The following is an 18705-nucleotide window of genomic DNA, read 5'->3' on the forward strand; positions in this document are numbered from 1 at the left end:
GGAGGGCTCGTAGGTGGCTAACGGGGTGGGGGGTGGGGGGGGGCTAAGATCATTACAGGCAGTCCTGAGCGTATGACCATAATTGAGCCCAAGATTTCCAGGGCTAAAGCAAGACGGTTGTTAAGTGAATTTTACACCATTTTACGACCTTTCTTGCCACAGTTCTTAAGTGAATCACTGGGGTTAAGTTAGTAACATGGTTGTTAAGTGCATCTGGCTTCCTCGTTGACTCGGCGTGTCAGAAGGTCACAAAAAGTGAACCCATTCCTTTTACCGCCACCCCACCACCCCAGAGGGGGAGAGACTGCAACTGTCCTAAATCCATGCCACTTTCTGAGCGGTTGAAGTTTGATCATGTGACCTTGGGGGCCCTGCAACGGTTACAAGTGTGAAAGCTGGTCATAAGTCCCTTTTTTCCATGCCGTTGTAACTCTGAACCGTCACTAAACAAAAGGCTGTAAGTGAAGGATTACCTAATATCTTGCAAGATCTTAGGATGCCCGTTTGACGAATACTCTTGGCTACGAGATGGTAAGTGGGCCCCTCGTAGTTTGTGCTGTGCTCGAGAGATCGCGTCGCGTTTTGGCTTTCAGTTTGCGTAACTCTCTTGGAATAATTTCAGCTACTACCGCGGTGCTGTCGGGGCCCTCCTGGTGTACGACATTGCCAAGCACCTGACATATGAGAACGTGGAACGCTGGCTGAAGGAGCTGCGGGATCACGCGGACAATAATATCGTCATCATGTTGGTGGGGAACAAGAGTGATCTGCGTCACCTGAGAGCCGTGCCGACGGATGAAGCCCGGGCTTTCGCAGGTTTGGGCCGTTGACGTCTCTTAGCCCACGCTCACCCAGTCTGCCGTGACCACTGCAGCCACGCCCACCCAGTGGGCCATGCACTCCCCTGCGAGCACCACAATGCTGATGCAGCCCTGGCACTTTGCAAGAAATAAGTGGGTTTTGGGTTGCAGTTTGGGCACTCGGTCTCTAAAAGGTTTGCCATCATTGGAATATAGAATAGAGCAGAATTAGAATAGAATAGAGTAGAATAGAATTAGAATGCAATAGAATTAGAATAGTACAGAATTGAATAGAGAATAGAATAGAATAGAATAGAATAGAATAGAATAGAATAGAATTAGAGCAGAATAGAATAATGAATAGAATAAATAATAGAATAGAATTAGAGCAGAATAGAATAATGAATAGAATAAATAATAAAATAGAATAATGAATAGAATAAATAATAGAATAGAATAATGAATAGAATAGAATAAAATAGAGCAGAGCAGAAAGGGACCTTGGAGGTTGTCTAGTCCAGCCCCCTGCTCAAGCAGGAGAACCTATAGCATCTCGGACAGATGATTATTGCAGGCCACCTCTATGTGAGCTGGGCAGTGTTTAATAAATAAAATGCTTCTCCAGTTCCAGTTTGACTTGAACAAACTTTGATTCCTCTACACTTAAGTTGGCAAAACTAAAGCCAGTTTGAAAACATAACGAAGCTTTGTTTTGTTGTTCATAGTTAAAGCTAGCTACAAACATCCCTTTTGGATGCAACAGCAGCTCTTCTTCATGCGAAGCTGAAGAAATAGAACTGTCTGATCCTCTCCCGGGTTGCGATGTGTAACCCAGACCAGTAATTAACCTTCAGTTAACTCATCTTATGAGGGGGGAATCCTGTTAAAACATTCAATCGGCCTTCCCCCAGTTTGCACAAAGTAGCCCTTAAGATTGAAATGATATTTTCTCTCTCTTCGCCTTGCAGAAAAAAACAACCTGTCATTCATTGAAACTTCAGCACTCGACTCGACCAACGTAGAAGAAGCCTTCAAGAACATCCTCACAGGTAAAGGAACCTGAACTCTCCGTAATAATAATAGTAATAAAGCTGGAAGGGACCTGGGAGGTCATCTAGTCCAACCCCCTGCTCAGGCAGGAAACCCTATACCATTTCAGACAAATAGCTGTCCAGTCTCTTCTTAAAAGCTTCCAGTGTTTGGAGCATTCACCGCTTCTGGAGGCAGGTAGTTCCACTGGTTAATTGTTCTCACTGTCAGGAAGTTTTTCCTTAGTTCTAGGTTGCTTGAGTAGTTTCTCCTTGATTGCTTTCCATCCTCTGCACTTGAAGTGTGGCCACAGTCCCGCGTGGGTACAAGGGCTTGAATTTTGCGATTGTATAGTGTGGTGGTGCCGGGGTTAGAATGCAGTACCGCAGGCTACTTGTGTTGACCGCCAGCACTTTGGCAGTTCGATCCTGACCAGGCTGAAGGTTGACTCATCCTTCCGAGGTCGGTAAAATGAGGACCCAGATTGCTGGGGGGGGGGCGCTCATATGCTGACTCTGTAAACCGCTTAGAGAGGGCTCCGAAAGCGCCGGGAAGCGGTATATGAGTCTAAGCGCTGTTGCTATTGCTGTCACTCATCTCCATCTGGCAAACTCCTGACTGACAGGAAAGGAATTGTGCGGTTTGTAGGATGGGTCTTATCACGATGGTGCTGCCCGATGGAAACTTGAATTGCATCCACCCCTCCTATGTGGTTCTTGCCAAGTTTAGCCTCATCGCATCTCGTATACAGTTCTCTCTCTTCCACTGGATAAAATGCGATTCACACGACCGTTTAGGATTAGCTCCTGGTCTTACCAAATGGCAAGCGGAAAGCTCTACACTGAAGGGCAGAGTTTATTTGCCGTGCTAAATTTCCAGAAACCAAATTCTCCCTCCGTTTAGCGTGATGGGGGAAAGAGGAGAAGGTGTGTGAAATCCAAGTGGAACATCAGGCGCGCGTAAAGTGGGGAATGGGTCTTGATACAGATAGTCCTTGATCTACGACCGTCCCTTTAGTGACCGTCCAACGTGATAACGGCGTTAAAAAAGTGACTTGCGACCGGTCCTCGTGCTTACCGACCCTGGCAGCATCCCCGTGGTCACGTAATTGTGATTCAACTGTGTGGCAACTGTGCTTGTTGCTGGGGATCTCCCATAACTCTCCCAGTTTCTTGGGGAAATTAATTGCCCCTCCCTGGAGTAAAGGGAGCAAGGGGCCTTGGGTTAGTGCTGCTTTCTGTACACAGATGTTGAGGCAGGTGGGGTGGGAACCTGGGGCTGGGCCAGGAAAGTAGAGTCAGTATCTGAAACCAATTCCACCTTTGTGGAGATTTTCAGTCATCCTAGCCCACAGGTCTGCAACCCGCAGCTCCGGAGCTGCATGCGGCTCTTTCAGCCGTCTCCTGCGGCTCCCGGTCCTCTGCCATGTGCAGTCCAAAAAAAAAAAAAAGTGGGACTAAAAAAGTTCAACCAATCAATTCAAATATGCAGGGTAGGTGCATATCTCGCCTTGGCTCCACTCTTCAGTCAAACCCTGTTCTGCGCATGCGCGCATTTATGCCCATGTGCACACATTTTTTGCGGCTCCCAGTTTTTCCTTTTGTGACGGAACCGGTTCCGAGTGGCTCTTTCACTCTTTCAGGTTGCTGACCCCTGTCCTAGCCATTGTTGTCCCAAAGGTGCCTTTTTCAGGAGGCAATTGGGCTTTCTTGTTTTCCTTTGAAGACATTTTGCTTCTCATCCCGGAAGCTTCCTTCAGCTCTGACTGGATGGTGGGGAAGGGGAGGATTTACACTCCTTGCAGACAGCTGGTCATTTGCATCATTGAGGCCACTCGGAGGTTTCTCTGTGTCCTCAGGGTCACCTGAGGGGTGCAAGTGGGTGTGGAGCCTCCTTGGAACTGCTGAAGGGACTCTTTTGTGGACTGGAGATAGACGATGTTGAATTCCCTCCCCCTCCTCCGCTCCAAGTGGCCTCAACGACCCTCTTTAAAAGGAGGCAAATGACCAGCTCTCTGCAAGGAGTACAAATCCTTCCGTTCCCCACCATCCCGTCAGAGCTGAAGAAGCTTCTGGGATGAGAAGCGAAACGTCTTCAAGGAAGAACCAGGAAGCCCAGTTGCCTCCTGAAAAAAGGCACCTTTGGGACAGTTCCACCTTCCTGCTGCCCAGTCGCCAGCCTTAATCCCAGGTAGGCAGATGCTTAGGGGCCCCGGCTTCCCCCTCTTGTTGGGTGGGCCCAGTTGGTGGTGCTGCCTTCTGAGAAGGAAATCCCCCTCGGGGGCAGCAAACTCAGGTCAAGGAGCCGGGGTGGTAGCTGTCGTCCAAGAAGCCTCCCAACGGCTTTCAGAGGCACCTGTGCCGGAGGCAAACACCTGTTCGATCCCGTGGTTGGAGCGGCGGACTCCAGGGAGCCGAGAGCTTTGTGCCGCGGCAACGTCCCTGCTTGATGTGCGTTGCTGTGTTGGCAGCGTGGTCCCACGAGGCCGAGAATCCTGGAAGGCTTTAACCTGCCCTCACGTGGCATCGAGTCTGGGGGCCACCTTAGCAACTGTGAACGGTGCAGCTTTGGGTTGCCCTGCTCAAGAGTCTCTTCTCACAATCATTCGTAGCTTAGGTGGCCTCGGGCACGTGGACTGTTACGATGCGCCGCAGGTGGGGCTGCCCTGGGAGGCTTTAGCTGGCCCAGAATGGGAGAGGTTTCCAAAAGGTGCTTGGGGAATTCCCTCGTTTTCCGGTGGCAGTCTGGCCCAGGGGCTCCTGAGCAGTGGATGCCATTGTTCCTGAGTGGCTAGGTGGGGCAATCCCGTGTTATACCGCGGTCTTCTGTGACATACAAGGACCAGCCATGATGACGATGGTGGTGGTAATTCTGATTCTCAATGGCTCTGGGGGGATGTTTGGACTGCCGAAGCCAAGCAAATCTGAGCATGGGAGTTAGACTGTGGTGATGTGATATAGGAGGTGAGGTAGGCTTGAGTGGGCTGTCATCCAGTGGCTGGGGAGGAGCCATCGTAGACATCACCCACCTGGTTGCTTTTGGACTTGGGCTCCTTCTCCAGCAGCAGGTAAAAGCCAGACAGGTGTGCAAGAACTTTCTGACGTGACTTTAGAACTCCCCTCCTGTTTGCTTGAGGTTATTTCCCCCCGTGTTTTTGATGCTTGCTTAATATTGAGGACCCCGCCGTTTTCTTTTACTCCTATATGTTACGTTTTGTTGTTGTTGTTGTTACTTGCGAAGTCGTGTCCCACCCTTCGCAACCCCATGGACAACGTTCCTCCAGGCCTTCCTGTCCTCTACCATCTTCTGGAGTCCATTTAGGATCACGCCTCCTGCTTCAGTGACTCCATCCAGCCACCTCATTTTCTGTCGTCCCCTTCTTCTATTGCCCTCCACCTTTCCCAGCATGAGGCTCTTCTCCAGTGAGTCCTCCTTTCTCATTAGGTGGCCAAAGGATTTGAGTTTTAGCTGCAGGATCTGGCCTTCTAAAGAGCAGTCAGGGTGGATCTCCTCTAGGACCGACCGGTTGGATCGCCTGGCAGTCCAAGTTATGTTTTACTTTTGGTATTTTGTCCTTGGTTATATTGTGCCTTTCAGGTTAGGGTCTGATGATGGTTATTTTACAGGCAATTTTAATCCTACTCTGCCTCTTTCAACTTTTTGCTGTACTGATGGCACAGCTGAGCTGGTCAGCTGAAAAGTTGGCAGCCCGGATTCAAAACCCGTTACTTGCCCCAGCTCCTGCCCATCTCGCAGTTAGCAAGCATGCAGAAGTGAGTGGATAAACTTCAGCAGGAAGGTGACAGCGCTGCATGAGCCTTTGGCGTATAACCACTCTGGAGAAGGGCGGGATATAAATGGAATTAAAATAAATAAATAAATAAATAAATGCCTTCAGGCAAGGCCTGGCTCCCTCGGCTAAGAAACGGAGATGAGCACACACACACACACACACACACACACCGGAGATGGACACAACTGGACAAGGGGAACCTTTAGCTTTTATTATTTAATTAAGTAAGCCACCAAGTGTCATTGGATCGCAGTGGGGTACAAACACACACACACACATACACAAAATCAGCAGAATAAATACGTGGATATAATTTACTTGGACTTCAGTAAGGCATTTGATAAAGTAGATCACAACCTACTACTTGATAAGATAAAAATATGTGGGTTAGATAGCATCACCACCAGATGGATTCGTAGCTGGCTGACAGGCCGTACTCAGCGTGTGGTCCTCAATGGAACCGCATCTACATGGAAGGAAGTGTGTAGTGGGGTGCCCCAGGGCTCTGTTCTGGGCCCAGTGCTCTTCAACATCTTCATCAATGATTTGGATGAGGGGATAGATGGGGAACTCATCAAATTTGCAGATGACACCAAGCTGGCAGAAATAGCCAATACTCCAGAAGATAGGCTTAAGATACAGGAGGATCTGGACAGACTCGAACGCTGGGCACTATCTAACAAAATGAAATTCAGTGGTGAAAAAAGTAAAGTTCTACATTTAGGCAGGAAAAATCAAATGCATAGGTATAGTATAGGTGGTACCTTGCTCAATAGTAGCAACTGTGAGAGGGATCTCGGAGTCCTAGTAGACAATCACTTCAATATGAGCCAGCAGTGTGCTGCAGCTGCCAAAAAAGCCAACACAGTGCTAGGCTGCATTAACAGAGGGATAGAATCAAGATCAAGTGAAGTACTAATACCACTTTACAATGCCTTGGTAAGGCCACACCTGGAATACTGCATCCAGTTTTGGTCACCACAATGTAAAAAAGATGTCGAGACTCTAGAAAGGGTACAGAGAAGAGCAACAAAGATGATTGGGGGACTGGAGGCTAAAACATATAGGGAACGGTTGCTGGAGTTGGGTATGTCTCTAGTTTAATGAAGAGAAGGACCAGGGGTGATAGGATAGCAGCCTTCCAGGATCTCAGGGGCTGCCCCAAAGAAGAGGGAGTCAAGCTATTCTCCAAGGCACCTGAAAGCAGGACAAGAAGCAATGGATGGAAACTAGTCAAGGAGAGAAGCAACCTAGAACTAAGGAGAAACTTCCTGACAGTGAGAACAACTAACCAGTGGAACAACCTGCCTCCAGAAGTGGTGAATGCTCCAACACTGGAAGTTTTTAAGAAGAGACTGGACAGCCATTTGTCTGAAATGGGATAGGGTTTCCTGCCTGAGCAGGGGGTTGGACCTGATGACCTCCAAGGTCCCTTCCAACTGTTGTTATTGTTGCTGCTGCTGCTGCTATTGTTATTGTTATTATTATTGCTGATTTTTCATAATTTCCAAGCCAATAAAGGACATTATCTCCTGGATCCCAGCAAATGCCAAGCGGACGACTCCGTCTTGCAACATGCTGGATCCATCTGTTTTTTCCCCCCTTAACCTGGGACCCTGGTATCCCAGACTGCGTTTTTATGGGGTGGGTCACCCTCACTAGGGTGTGTTCCCCAGTTGCTTATGGTTGGGGGGGGCGGGAAACGTAAGAAATGTATATCACCAGAGTCCCCCCCCCCCCGGTCTCCTTTGCAGAGATTTATCGCATCGTGTCCCAGAAGCAGATTGCGGATCGGTCTGCCCATGACGAGTCTCCGGGGAACAACGTGGTGGACATCAGCGTGCCTCCCACCACCGACGGACAGAAATCCAGTAAACTCCAGTGCTGCCAGAACCTGTGACCTCCTTCGGCTGCCGCCGCCCATCCTCCTCGGTCACACGTGGGCACTTCCTTGGCCCCCTCCCGCCCTTTGCTGACCCCTCTTTCCTCCCTTCCATTTTAGGGCGTTCTCAAGAGGGTTGACCTCCCCTCCCCTGGGACTGGGGATGAAAGTAATGCTGGGGGGGGAGGGAGGGGGGCTTTGAAATCCCACATTGAGCTAGGAAACGTTTTCTCGCGTGTGCAGGCGTGCTCCCTGTGTGCCTCATGTAGAGGAATGGAAAGGATGGGTGCTTAAGGGACCTAAAGAGAGCGTTGTGTGGGTGTTACGTTATTTTCTGTTTTTTTTAGGGGGGGGTTGCCATTCAGGCTGCTTTGCAGGCAGGAAAGAACTCTCATGTCAGGGAAACCACTTGGCGGGGCGGCCTTCTGTCTTGGTGGCGTGCCAACCCCTGCACGCTCACACCTGGAAACGCATCGCTGGCTCTGCCACCCGGTCACCTTCTCTCGGGCCCTCTTTCCGGTCTCATGCAAGTAGGTTTGTGGGGGGTGGGTGTAGTTTTCCTCATTTTCTCTCCCCTGCCCTGCCCCTCCTCCCCACCCCACCCCCCGCGTTCAGTTTGGGGCAGTGAAGTGTGTCTGTGCGCGGTGACCTCGGCCGTCTCCCCAGCCTCCACCAGAGCCTTGCGCACCCTCAAGAACCGGCTCCGATACGTCACTCTGGCATGACACTAACCAGTTTAATACATGAAGGGCCAGCTGACCCGGCCTCTCTCGGGTCCCTTTTCACCGTAGGGATGCTTCCCCTTGTATATCTCTGAGATCCCATCCTTGCATGTCGCTTTCTTCTCCAGCTAGTCCCTGCCCTTCCCCCTCCTCTCCTCCCCCTCCCCCCCTTTCGGATTGAGTGCGAAGCAATATTTTTCATGCCATGTACATAACTTGCACTGGTAAGGTTGTTTGGAGGAATCGTGGTAGAGAATCAAATACTTGATAGCTCCCTTTTTTTAAATAATAGTTGAGCATCTTAGAATTTGTATTATTACCTCCTCTGAGTCACTTGCTGCTTATCTTTTATCATCTTAATACGCAGGCCTCTCTATTCACCCTCCCCATCCTCTCTCTCCCTCCCTCCCTCTCTCTCTCTCTCTCTCTCTCTCTCTCTCTCTCTCTCTCTCCCTCCCTCCCTCTCTCTCTCTCCCTCCCTCCCTCTCTCTCTCTTTCTCTCTGTCTCTCTGTCTGTCTGTCTGTCTCTCTCTCTCTGTCTGTCTCTGTCTCTCTCTCTCTGTGTCTGTCTCTCTGTCTCTGTCTGTCTCTCTCTTTCTGTCTCTCTCTGTGTGTGTATCTGTCGGTCTTTCTCTGTGTGTGTGTCTTGTCTCTCTGCCTCTCTCATCTTCCTTCCCTAAGGATTTAGGTTATTCCCCCCCCCAAAAAAAATGTATTTAGTGCAATGAAAATCTAACCCTGGGCAAGGAAAAACATTGTGTACCCCTAGTTAGACTGTTTGCTGGGAAACCGTCATTCGCAGGAAAGGATCTTGATTCCACCAAACTTGATACTGTTGTTGTGATTATTATTATTATTATTATTGGCTGTTTGGCTTTTTGAAGCAGGGATGAAAACAGCTGATGGGCTACGGATTTCCAAGGAATCACGACAGCCTCTGGCTGGGCCGCCAGCCGCAGCGTGTCTGTGCGCTTTGCAAGCGGAGTTTTGCTCTTGCCCCATTGATTCGGGGCACGTTCACGAGAGCGGGACGGCTGCCCTAGCTTCCGTTTTCCTTCAGAGGGTAATTTCCACATTCCTCTATTCCTTTGCCTAGAGATTCTCAAACGGCAGATGGTGTTTTTTAGCCGATTAACCTTTTTTTTTTTTAATCCCGTTTTGCCGTTGGAATTTTTTAACCTCTGACCGATTGAGAAAACCCTTTTATGGATAGCCTGGGAAGAGAGGAAGGAAGCTCCCCTGGCAGCTGATCTCTGGACCGGCTGATGGCCTCCCCCCCCCCCCGGGCTTGTTCCCCTCCGCTTTCCCGGTGGGGTTTCCGACTCATAACGCCAGGCAGAAAATAAAAAGAGCATTTATTTTGGAGCCTGGCCGTTTATCCCGACTCTTCGGAGGCTGAAGGACGCTGCAGAGTCTGCCCAAGCCACAAAGCCACCTTGTAGTCTCGTGGCTGGGAAAAGCAGGAGAGGCGTGGACATTCTCCGTCTCCTTGCTTATCTCTTTCCCCACCACCCGCCCGCCCACCCCTCACATCCGCACACACAGCGAGACCTTTGCTTCTTCCTCTGACACAAGGCAGTCCAGGGTGCGGGTTCAGCCATTATACAACCAGCGGAGAAAATCCGGCTGGCTTGGGAGTAAGTGAACAGCCTCCCGCTTTAAAGAGAGTTGGGTTTGGCTCAGCCCCGTAGCTCCTTCTCCACTTTGGACCCAAGGCCCCAGACCTCCTAGGACAGGGGGTCCTCATCAAACCTGGCCGCTTTTAAGACCTGGTGGACTTCCGCTCCCAGAATTCCCCAGCCCCGTGGGGAGTTGAAGTCCACAAGTCTTAAAAGTGGCCACGTTTGATGAGGACCCCCTGTGCTAGTAGATCAAATCTCTGTCCAATGGAAGGCTATCCTCTTTCTGGGACCCTCTGCTCCCCCTTGATTGGTCTCCACATCTACCTTTGGAAGAGTGACTAGATTCCCCCCCCCCCGTCCTCCCCTTCCCACAGTAAGGACTCAGTCTCAAGTCACACACACACACATTTATTTATTTTTTGTCTTTGGTTCTGGAGGCTTTTTTCTCGAAAGGAACCCAGGAGTAATTTGACAAAAACCATTAAAATAAAAATAAAAAAATCCAGCCCCTGCAAGGATAGAGGAAAGGAGGGGAGCAGAGTGGGAGGTGTTGGGAAAGAAACGCCCTCTCTCTCCCCCCCCCCTCACCCTTCCCAGTCTGGAGGACCTCGGCAGTCCTTCCGAGCGCGGGCAAGTTAGCGGTCCGCACGCTTCACGCGGTTTGCGTCTCGAAATGAATCCTGGCGTGGCAATCTCTTCCCTGCTCCGGATAGCAGCGGCCTAACTGAACGCCATAGGAGGCCTGGCCTGAGTTTGGCTCTTCTCTGCTCCCCAGTTTTTTTATTTTTGATTTTGGACTTGCTGTTGCTAACTCTCCGTTGCCTCTCCTGCCGCCGCCGCTGCTGGCCCCCTTCGGGGCTGAAGACCCCCCCCAGGGCCAAGGAAGAGGAGAAGACAGCCCGGGTTGCCTCTGCTGGGTCCTCGCTTTGCTAAAAGGCAGTGCTGGAGGTCCGGGCCCCTTTCCTTCCTGCGCGTAGATGGCCTGCTTCCTTTCTAGATGGACCTTTGGCTCTTGGCCACAGGGAGTGCAAACCCCTTGGGCAGGGGTCTTCAAACCTGGCCCTTTGATGACTGGTGGACTTCCACTCCCAGAATTCCTCAGCCAGCAAAGTCACCAAAGGGCCAAGTTTGAAGACCCCTGCCCTTCAGGCATCTCTGCCTCCAGCAGCGAAGCTGGAGAGAGCATTGCAAGCATTGCAACAGGTTTTAAAGAGGACAGTGTGACTGTTCTGGCTCGGGGCGTTTAAACCCCCCCCCCCCCAAAAAAATGCTGGGGCTTTGGAATCGGCCGCGAAACTCTGGAAAGGCCGTTGAAACTTCTCCCCTGGCCTGACCTGAACCCCCCCCCTCGGGGTCTTGTCAGATCTCTGGAGGTGGGGGGGGGGTCGGGTGATGGAGGAGTCACGTTTTTATTCCTTCCCCTCCCCCCCTCCCCTCCCTCTCTTCTTCGCTTCCTGTTAAGTGCAATTCCCCTTGTAAATAACCGCCCTTGGATTTTGTGCATGGTTACTCTGTATTGTGGTTATATAAAGATTGCCAAACCCAACAGCTTCTGTGCCTGCCCTTTTTTGCTTTTATTTTTTTTAAAAAAAATAATAATAATCTGAGAAATAGGTCCTTGTGACTGGGTGTGTTTTGGGCAAACTTTCAGCTGGGGCAATGGGGTGGCGGGGGTGGGAAGTGAACCAGTTGAGATTCCAGGAAAAAAAGACCACCTCCAAGCTTTTTCTTTTTCTTTTTTTTCTTTGGGTTTCCGAGATCAGCACGCGGGACAGTTCCGCCCTAGAAGCCTTGAACTGTTTCTTAACGCAGGCAGATTTTTTTTTTGAAAAAAACAAACCACTTTATGAACCGGACGGCTGCCGCCTCACCTCACCGCATGGTATACTTTTGTTTCCATTTAGCGCACAGCGCGAACGTATCTGCTGTGGTTTCTGAGCCGGCGAGGGACGGTCAGTGAAACGTCAGCCCTTTCCCTTTCTGTTTCCTCCATGAGCACCAGGGGGTGGGTGGGTGGGTGGATGGGTGGGGGCTTCAGTTTGGATGCAGGTGCTGCCGCTTGGATCAGCTGATGGGCACGTGGCAGGTCAGTCAGTACAGTTAACTATGATTTGCACGGTTTGGGCCACCCTGTCCTTCCCCCGTGGCTTGTGGAGGAAGCCATGAAGGTCTGGTTGATATCCTGTCCTAAATAACCCCTTTTCCCCTAGTAGTTGACTTAGTTAATTTAGCTAAGCCAGCCGCTGAGATTGTTCCAGGCTAGCGACCCAACACTGGGGGTTTGGGCTTAAAGGGCCAGGAAGGCTGGATTCACATCACACGCTGACCCTAGGCGTCCGTATTGTGCCTGGTGGGCAAACTTAGTCTCTGCTGTCAATCTGCGATTCAGCCACACAAATCCGGGAGGAAGAATTCAGCCGGGGATAACCGTGCTGTGCGAACTGTTTTTGACCAGGAAGCTTCCTCGTGGACTCAGAATGTGGAGAGATGCCTTGAGGCCACCCAGTCTATCTCTCTGTTTTGGGTTAGGGTCCCCAGTTAAAGGACCCCTGATTGACAGCTGGTTAGCCACCCACGGCCGTATTTGAAAAAAGGGAGTCCCACCCATCGCCTCTCCGGAGCCTGCTCTTAGATTCCAAGTGTTTTGGTTGCTTCTGGCTTTGCGTTGTGTTGTGTTGCAGCTTTCCTCTTGCCGTGGCTTTGATCTATTAAATCTATATACTGTCGAGTGACTCTGGGCATTGCTCTACGAATCCAGCTGTGGTGGTTTAGAATGTGTTAGCAGGACCCCCGGGGCCTTGTTCAAACTATGGTTACAGAATAAACCAGCATAGATGGTCACTTGGGACCAGCATGGTCCACCATTCTCAGCAAAGTGTTAAGGTCTTTCCACAAACGAGTGAATCTCCCTTCCTTAAGCCAGCTTCCCATCGAGCACTAAACCAAGAGGCCATTGTCTGCAGGTGTTCATAAACGATAGTTTAAAATTTGATCGTCTCGTGTGAACCCAGCCAAGGGCAGTTCATCATTTTTGACCAGGCCAACTGTGGCTTAATGCTAGCCTGTTCTGTGCTTTAACCCGGAGGGATACGTTTTTATACCGACTAGAGTCGTAGATACGGCGGGACTAATATATTAGCGTTCTTTTATTTACAGTATTGTGTATATATAAGAAATCAATCCACTCATCTGTCGTGCTGGGATGTGTGTGTGTGTGTGTGTGTGTGTGTGTCTCTTAACCGGCTGAGCTCTAATATTGTGCATTCATACGTTAAGGGTCAGTTCTAGGACTTGGTGTTAATTTCTTAAACGTAGCCCATTGTCATGCCCAGCTGATAACAATAAATGCAGGAATATGGAAAATTGGAAAGATGCTAAGCCAGGGGCACGCAGAATTGATCATCATTGTTACTAGGATATACACAGGACAAGGCCGACAGCCTAAAAGCTGGCTGAGGAACTCTGGGAGTTGAAGTCCACAAGTCTTAAAAGTTGCCAAGGTTGAGGGCCCCTGGTTAAGACAATTGAATTGGACCTAAAGCAGCGTTTCTCGGTCTTGACGAATTTACAAACGGGCGGACTTCAACTCTCAGAATTCCTCACCTTAAAGCCACACAGGCTGAGAAACGCCGGTCTGTTGTATTTCTTCTGCGGTGGGATGCTTGCCCAGTGAGACATTAACACAGTTCAATGAAGAATAATAGGAAAGAAGGCGAATCGGCAGCCTGGCATTTGGGCCATGGGGTGTTTGATGGATAAAGGACGGAATGGTGTATTATCCAGAGACGAGGAACGGTTAGGTTTGAAAGGGGGAAAAATAAAACTTCAGCACTTTTGCGTTGGACTTTGGCTCTAGAGGGTTACAGCTGATGGGTTTTGCTACTGACAAGCTTTGTTCGGGAAAAACCAGAAGGATGTGTTGAGAAGATGCCCAGTAAACTTTCAGAAAGCCGGGCAGGATCATTAGCAAGACACAGGACAGATTCGGATTCCCGGATTGTTCTGAAACGAAGATGCAATTCTGCAGATCTACGTGGCTGACGGTTCCCCCAAAACAGGCTTCGAAAATTCCCCTTTTCTCACCGGGTGACTCTGGTCCTGTTACTCTCTCGCAGCCCAGCCCAGACCTTGTGGCAGTCTGGAAAAATGGGAGGAAGGACGTCCCTTATGCCGTCTCCGGTTTCCGTTGCAAATTGGACAAAGCCCTTTGGGAACTTAAAAAGTTAAAAACTTAGAACTTTGGAAACGTAAAAAGCTTTAGAACAGCAGCCCTTGGTAGAGAGCAGGAATATTCATTCTTTCCAATGGGTATTTTTGTACGGTTTCTCTGGATTTAATGGGCATCCAAAGACAGCCGTTGTGAGCAATATTTGTTTAAGAGATTCTTCATCCCACTTCTATTACTTTGTAAATTAAGTGGTGAATGTAGATAATACTCTTTTCTCCTCTTTTCCCGACGACAACAACCCTGTGAGGTGGGTTGGGCTGCGAGAGTAACCAGCCCTAAGTCGCACAACTGATTTTCATGTCTAAGGCGGGACTAGAACTTGCCATTGCCTGGTTATTGGCCCAAAGTCACCCAGCCGGATTTCATGCCTAAGGCGGGACTAGAACTCACCGTCTCCTGGTGATTGGCCCAAAGTCACCCAGCCGGACTTCATGCCTAAGGCGGGATTAGAACTCACCGTCTCCTAGTGATTGGCCCAAAGTCACCCAGCCGGATTTCATGCCTAAGGCGGGACTAGAACTCACCGTCTCCTGGTGATTGGCCCAAAGTCACCCAGCCGGATTTCATGCCTAAGGCAGAACTAGAACTCACCGTCTTCTGGTGATTGGCCCAAAGTTTTTAATTTGGATTAGATTGATGAGGTCTTACCAAGCTCGTGCATGCTCTGTGCCTGGGAGGTATATACTATTTCCAACCCCAGTTACAAAGGGAGAGTTATCCACTGCCCAGAAGTCACGACCTATAAATGCTTATACATAAGCATGCATTATCGTGCTTAACTAGCCGCTGAATTCCAGAATTCAGTTTGGGGTTAGCGTGGCCCCAGGAATTTTCCAAGGTGTCATGGAGCGTACGCTCAAGGGCATTCTGGGTGTCTGCCCCTACTTCGACGATGTGCTCCTCGCCGGCGAGTCCGCTGAGGTGCTTGCAAGGAGGCTCAAAGCCGTCCTTCAACGGTTCCGCGAAGCGGGACTTAAAAAGAAACAAAGGTAACATAGGGGTCCCTTCCACTGAGTTCCTGGGATTCCATATTGATGCCGAGTCCAAGCTGAAGGCTATTCAGCTGGCACCTAGCCCCAGGTCAAAAGGAGAGCTTCGGGCATTCCTGGGTCTTTTTAATTTTTACCATGCGTTCCTTCCTAACAAGGCCACAGTGGCAGAGCCGTTACACCGGCTCTTAGACAGAAATACCCCATGGACGTGGACCAAGGTGCAGTGTATGCCTCCCAGCATACACAAAGGAACAGCACAGCAGGAGGCTGATGGTGCAGATCAGCAGAGGGGTTGGACAGCTCCGGGCGATAACTACTCACTCAGGATAAGCCTAATGAGTTAAGCTGTTGACAGCCCCAGGCATGGTCAGCCTGGTGGGAAGCCAGGATCTACACCCATTGTCACCTGCACTGGCAGGAAGCCCAGGTTTGAACTGATTGGATGCCATCCACCTGGGCAGGTACAAATAGACGCCAGGCTTCCCTGTTTCCCCAGTTTGTTCTGTTCAGAATAAACTCATCTTTACCCCAGCTCTGTGTCCGTCTCTATGTGAAGCACGCGACTTTACACAAGGTAAACAGTTTTAAGGCAGTAAAGTCACTACTGTCCTCCAATTCAGTGCCCGCTCACTTTAAAGAGTCATTGCCTGCATGCATTGCATGTGACGCATCTCCTTATGGGCTGGGGACTGTCCTAAGCCATTTGACAAGTGATGGGACTCCAGTGCCCATTGTCTATTCTTATTCAAGGACATTGTCTTCAGCTGAGTGCAATGACGCTCAGATTGACAAGGAGGCCTTGGCCAATGTGGCCGGGGTGAAGAAATTCCATGATTACTTACTTGTATGGCAGGGAATTCACGGTCTTCACCGACCATAAGCCACTGTTGGGGTTATTTACTACAGGTAGGCAGACACCTCAAATACTGTCCCCTAGGATGTTAAGATGGTCCAGCTTTATGTCAGCCTACAGCTGCAGGCTGATTCACAAACCCGGCAAAGACATGGGCCACGCAGACGGCCTTAGCAGGTTGCCATTGCCACAGGTAGAGCCAGATCTGGCTCCGGCAGCTCGCATTTTGTCAGTTCAGGATTTGCCTGAATTTCCCCTCCGTGCTGGGGATGTGACTGCAGAAACTGCTGCAGACAAAATTTTAAGTAGAGTTTTGTCATGGATCCACACAGGGTGGCTGGAAAACAGCCCTGGACCAGAGTTCCAGAGCTACTTCACACGTAGACCCGAGCTTTCAGCTCAGAAGGGTTGCATCTTATGGGGGAGCAGGGTTATTGTCCCCAATTCATTAAGGAACCGTGTGCTTCAGTCTCTGCATGAGGGACATCCGGGCATAGTCCGGATGAAGGCATTGGCATAAAACTACCTATGGTGGCTTGGGTTAGATAAGGCTATCGAGGCTCAAGTACACGGGTGTTACACGTGTCAACAGTCCAGGCCAGACATGCCACATGCTCCTGTCCACAGATGGGAGGAAACTCATACGCCGTGGTCAAGAATTCACATTGACTTCGCTGGACCCTTTCAGGGACAGCTGTTTTTGATAGTGGTCGACAGCCACTCTAAATGGTTGGAAGTAATTCCTGTTGCAACTATGACTACTGCTAGGACCGTCCAGGTGCTTAGAAAGCTTTTTGCCACACACGGGCTACCGGACGTCGTCGTCTCTGACAATGGGGCCCAGTTCACGGCGGCAGAGTTTCAAGCCTTCTTGAGGACTAACCTCATAAGGCAAGCAACATCGGCTCCTTTTCACCCCTCGACTAACAGGCAGGCCGAATGCATGGTGCACACAACAAAGGAGTCACTCAAGCGCATAGTGACCGGAGATTGGCACCATAGGTTGGCTGATTTCTTGCTGTGCCAGCACACTACGCCTTGCACAGCAACAGGCAAGAGCCCAGCAGAGCTTCGCTGGGGAAGAAGACTCATCACGAAGCTGGATAGATTGCATTGTGACCGGGTGGCAGCAGGCCCAAAGGCTACAAGGGGATTGCAAGTGGGTGATGGGGTGTGGGTCCGAAACTATGGGCATGGGAACTTGTGGGTGCCGGGTAAAATTGTCAAAATTTCGGGACCTCTTTCCTACAAGGTGGCTCTGGGTGGGGAGTGAGTCATTCGCCACCATATTGATCAGCTGCAGAAGCATTTTGCAGAATGGCCACTAAGCGAGGACCTCATGGCAGGTCCGCAAATAGGGCCAGAAACCGGCAGCCAAGCAGGGCAGTTCACACGCTCTGAGGACTCAAGCAGTCAGCACAATGGGGAGGTGGTCATAGATGGACAAAGTCTGGGAGTGCAACATGGGTCTCCAGACTGGGAAAGTCAACCCGAACAAGGCAGCAACTGCACTGACTCTTCTTCTTCTACTTTGGACTTTGGTTTGGGCCGACCTGGAATGGCCAGCCAAAGAGACTCCAGTCAATTCGACTCTTGTGAACTTGTGAGCCCTGGGCTACCCAGCCCAGCAGGCAAACTGGTAGACCTGGGGTTGCCTGGGTCCCCCAGACGGTCTGCAAGGGTGCACAGACCACCACATTTGCAAGACTTTATTCTCAAATAATAATGTGTGTACATTCTAGGGGGGAGGAGTGTAATGTATTGGGATTTTACTTGAACTGTGTTCACGTGTCTTGAATGCTGCTTAAGGTTGCTCAATTGAGGTGTCTGTGTTTACGGTCGCTGACTAGCCAGACATGCAGTCACCAAGAAGATCATTGGATGATTTGGGGCAGGAATGGGTTCCTTTAAACCAGACATGTCAAACACAAGGCCCGGGGGCCAGATCCGGCCCGCGAAGTGGTTTCATGCGGCCCGCGAAGCCATCCTGGAAAGAGTGAGGGAACGGCCCCCACTGCCTTGGCCCTGGCCCAGAGACCCTCCTTCTGCCAGAGACCCCCAGATCTGTCCCACTCCTGCCCAGGCCCCCATAGGCACCCTTGATGCGAATGATGTAGAGCTGGCCACGCCCACCCAGTAGGCCGTACGCACTCTAGCCACGCCCACCCAGTAGGCCACACCCACCCAGTAGGCCACACCCACCCAGCCCCCTGAGGGCAACCGCAATTCTGATGCGGCCCTCAATGAAATTGAGTTTGACACCCCTGCTTTAAACCTATTGGCCGCCACCTAGTGGCCAACTGTATAAGTAGCTGCGCAGAAGCCTCTGATTCAGTTCTGTTCCTGTTTGCGTCAATAAAGAAATGTTCCTGTTTGAAACCTCTCGTCTTGCTTCCTGCCTCCAAAGAACGCACTACACAACAGCTTTATTGTTTATGCCTCAAACTAGACCAGGGGTCTTCAAACATGGCCCTTTTATGACTTGTGGGCTTCAACTCCTAGAATTGGAGTTGAAGTCCACAAGTCATAAAAGGGCCACGTTTGAAGACCCCTGGACTAGACAAACCACAGTACGAGTCAATAGAAATGCTTTTTTGGGGTGATTTTTTTTAAAGATTTATTGGGCTCTACCGCTCAAAGTGGGTGAAGTGTACCCGCTTGGGTGCAATTCTGCCCACGCAGTCTGGAAAAGTAATAATCTCTATATAATATTGTATAGATTGTTGTTGTTGTTGTTAGCTGCGAAGTCGTGTCTGACCCATCGTGACCCTATGGACAACGTTC

General features: G+C 50.3%; 1 protein-coding gene across 3 annotated transcripts in view; it reads left to right on the plus strand.

Moving 5' to 3' along the window:
• Positions 1–18705, plus strand: part of RAB11B (RAB11B, member RAS oncogene family) — a 40556-nt gene that overhangs the window by 7018 nt on the left and 14833 nt on the right. Inside the window, exons 3-6 of one of the 3 annotated variants that reach the window (XR_014492763.1) lie at positions 623–816; positions 1769–1849; positions 7377–8034; positions 13964–15591. Coding sequence is in view for 2 of the 3 variants with exons in the window: in XM_083364866.1 (XP_083220992.1) it covers positions 623–816; positions 1769–1849; positions 7377–7522 (421 nt within the window). In the remaining variant the exon portion in view is untranslated. Of the gene's footprint in view, positions 1–622; positions 817–1768; positions 1850–7376; positions 11105–13963; positions 15592–18705 lie in introns of those variants that run through there. The other 2 variants (XM_083364866.1, XM_083364865.1) reach the window with 2 other exon arrangements.

The sequence above is a fragment of the Vipera ursinii genome, assembly GCF_947247035.1.
Source record: "Vipera ursinii genome assembly, chromosome: 1".
In the NCBI taxonomy this organism is placed as follows: Eukaryota; Metazoa; Chordata; class Lepidosauria; order Squamata; family Viperidae; genus Vipera; species Vipera ursinii.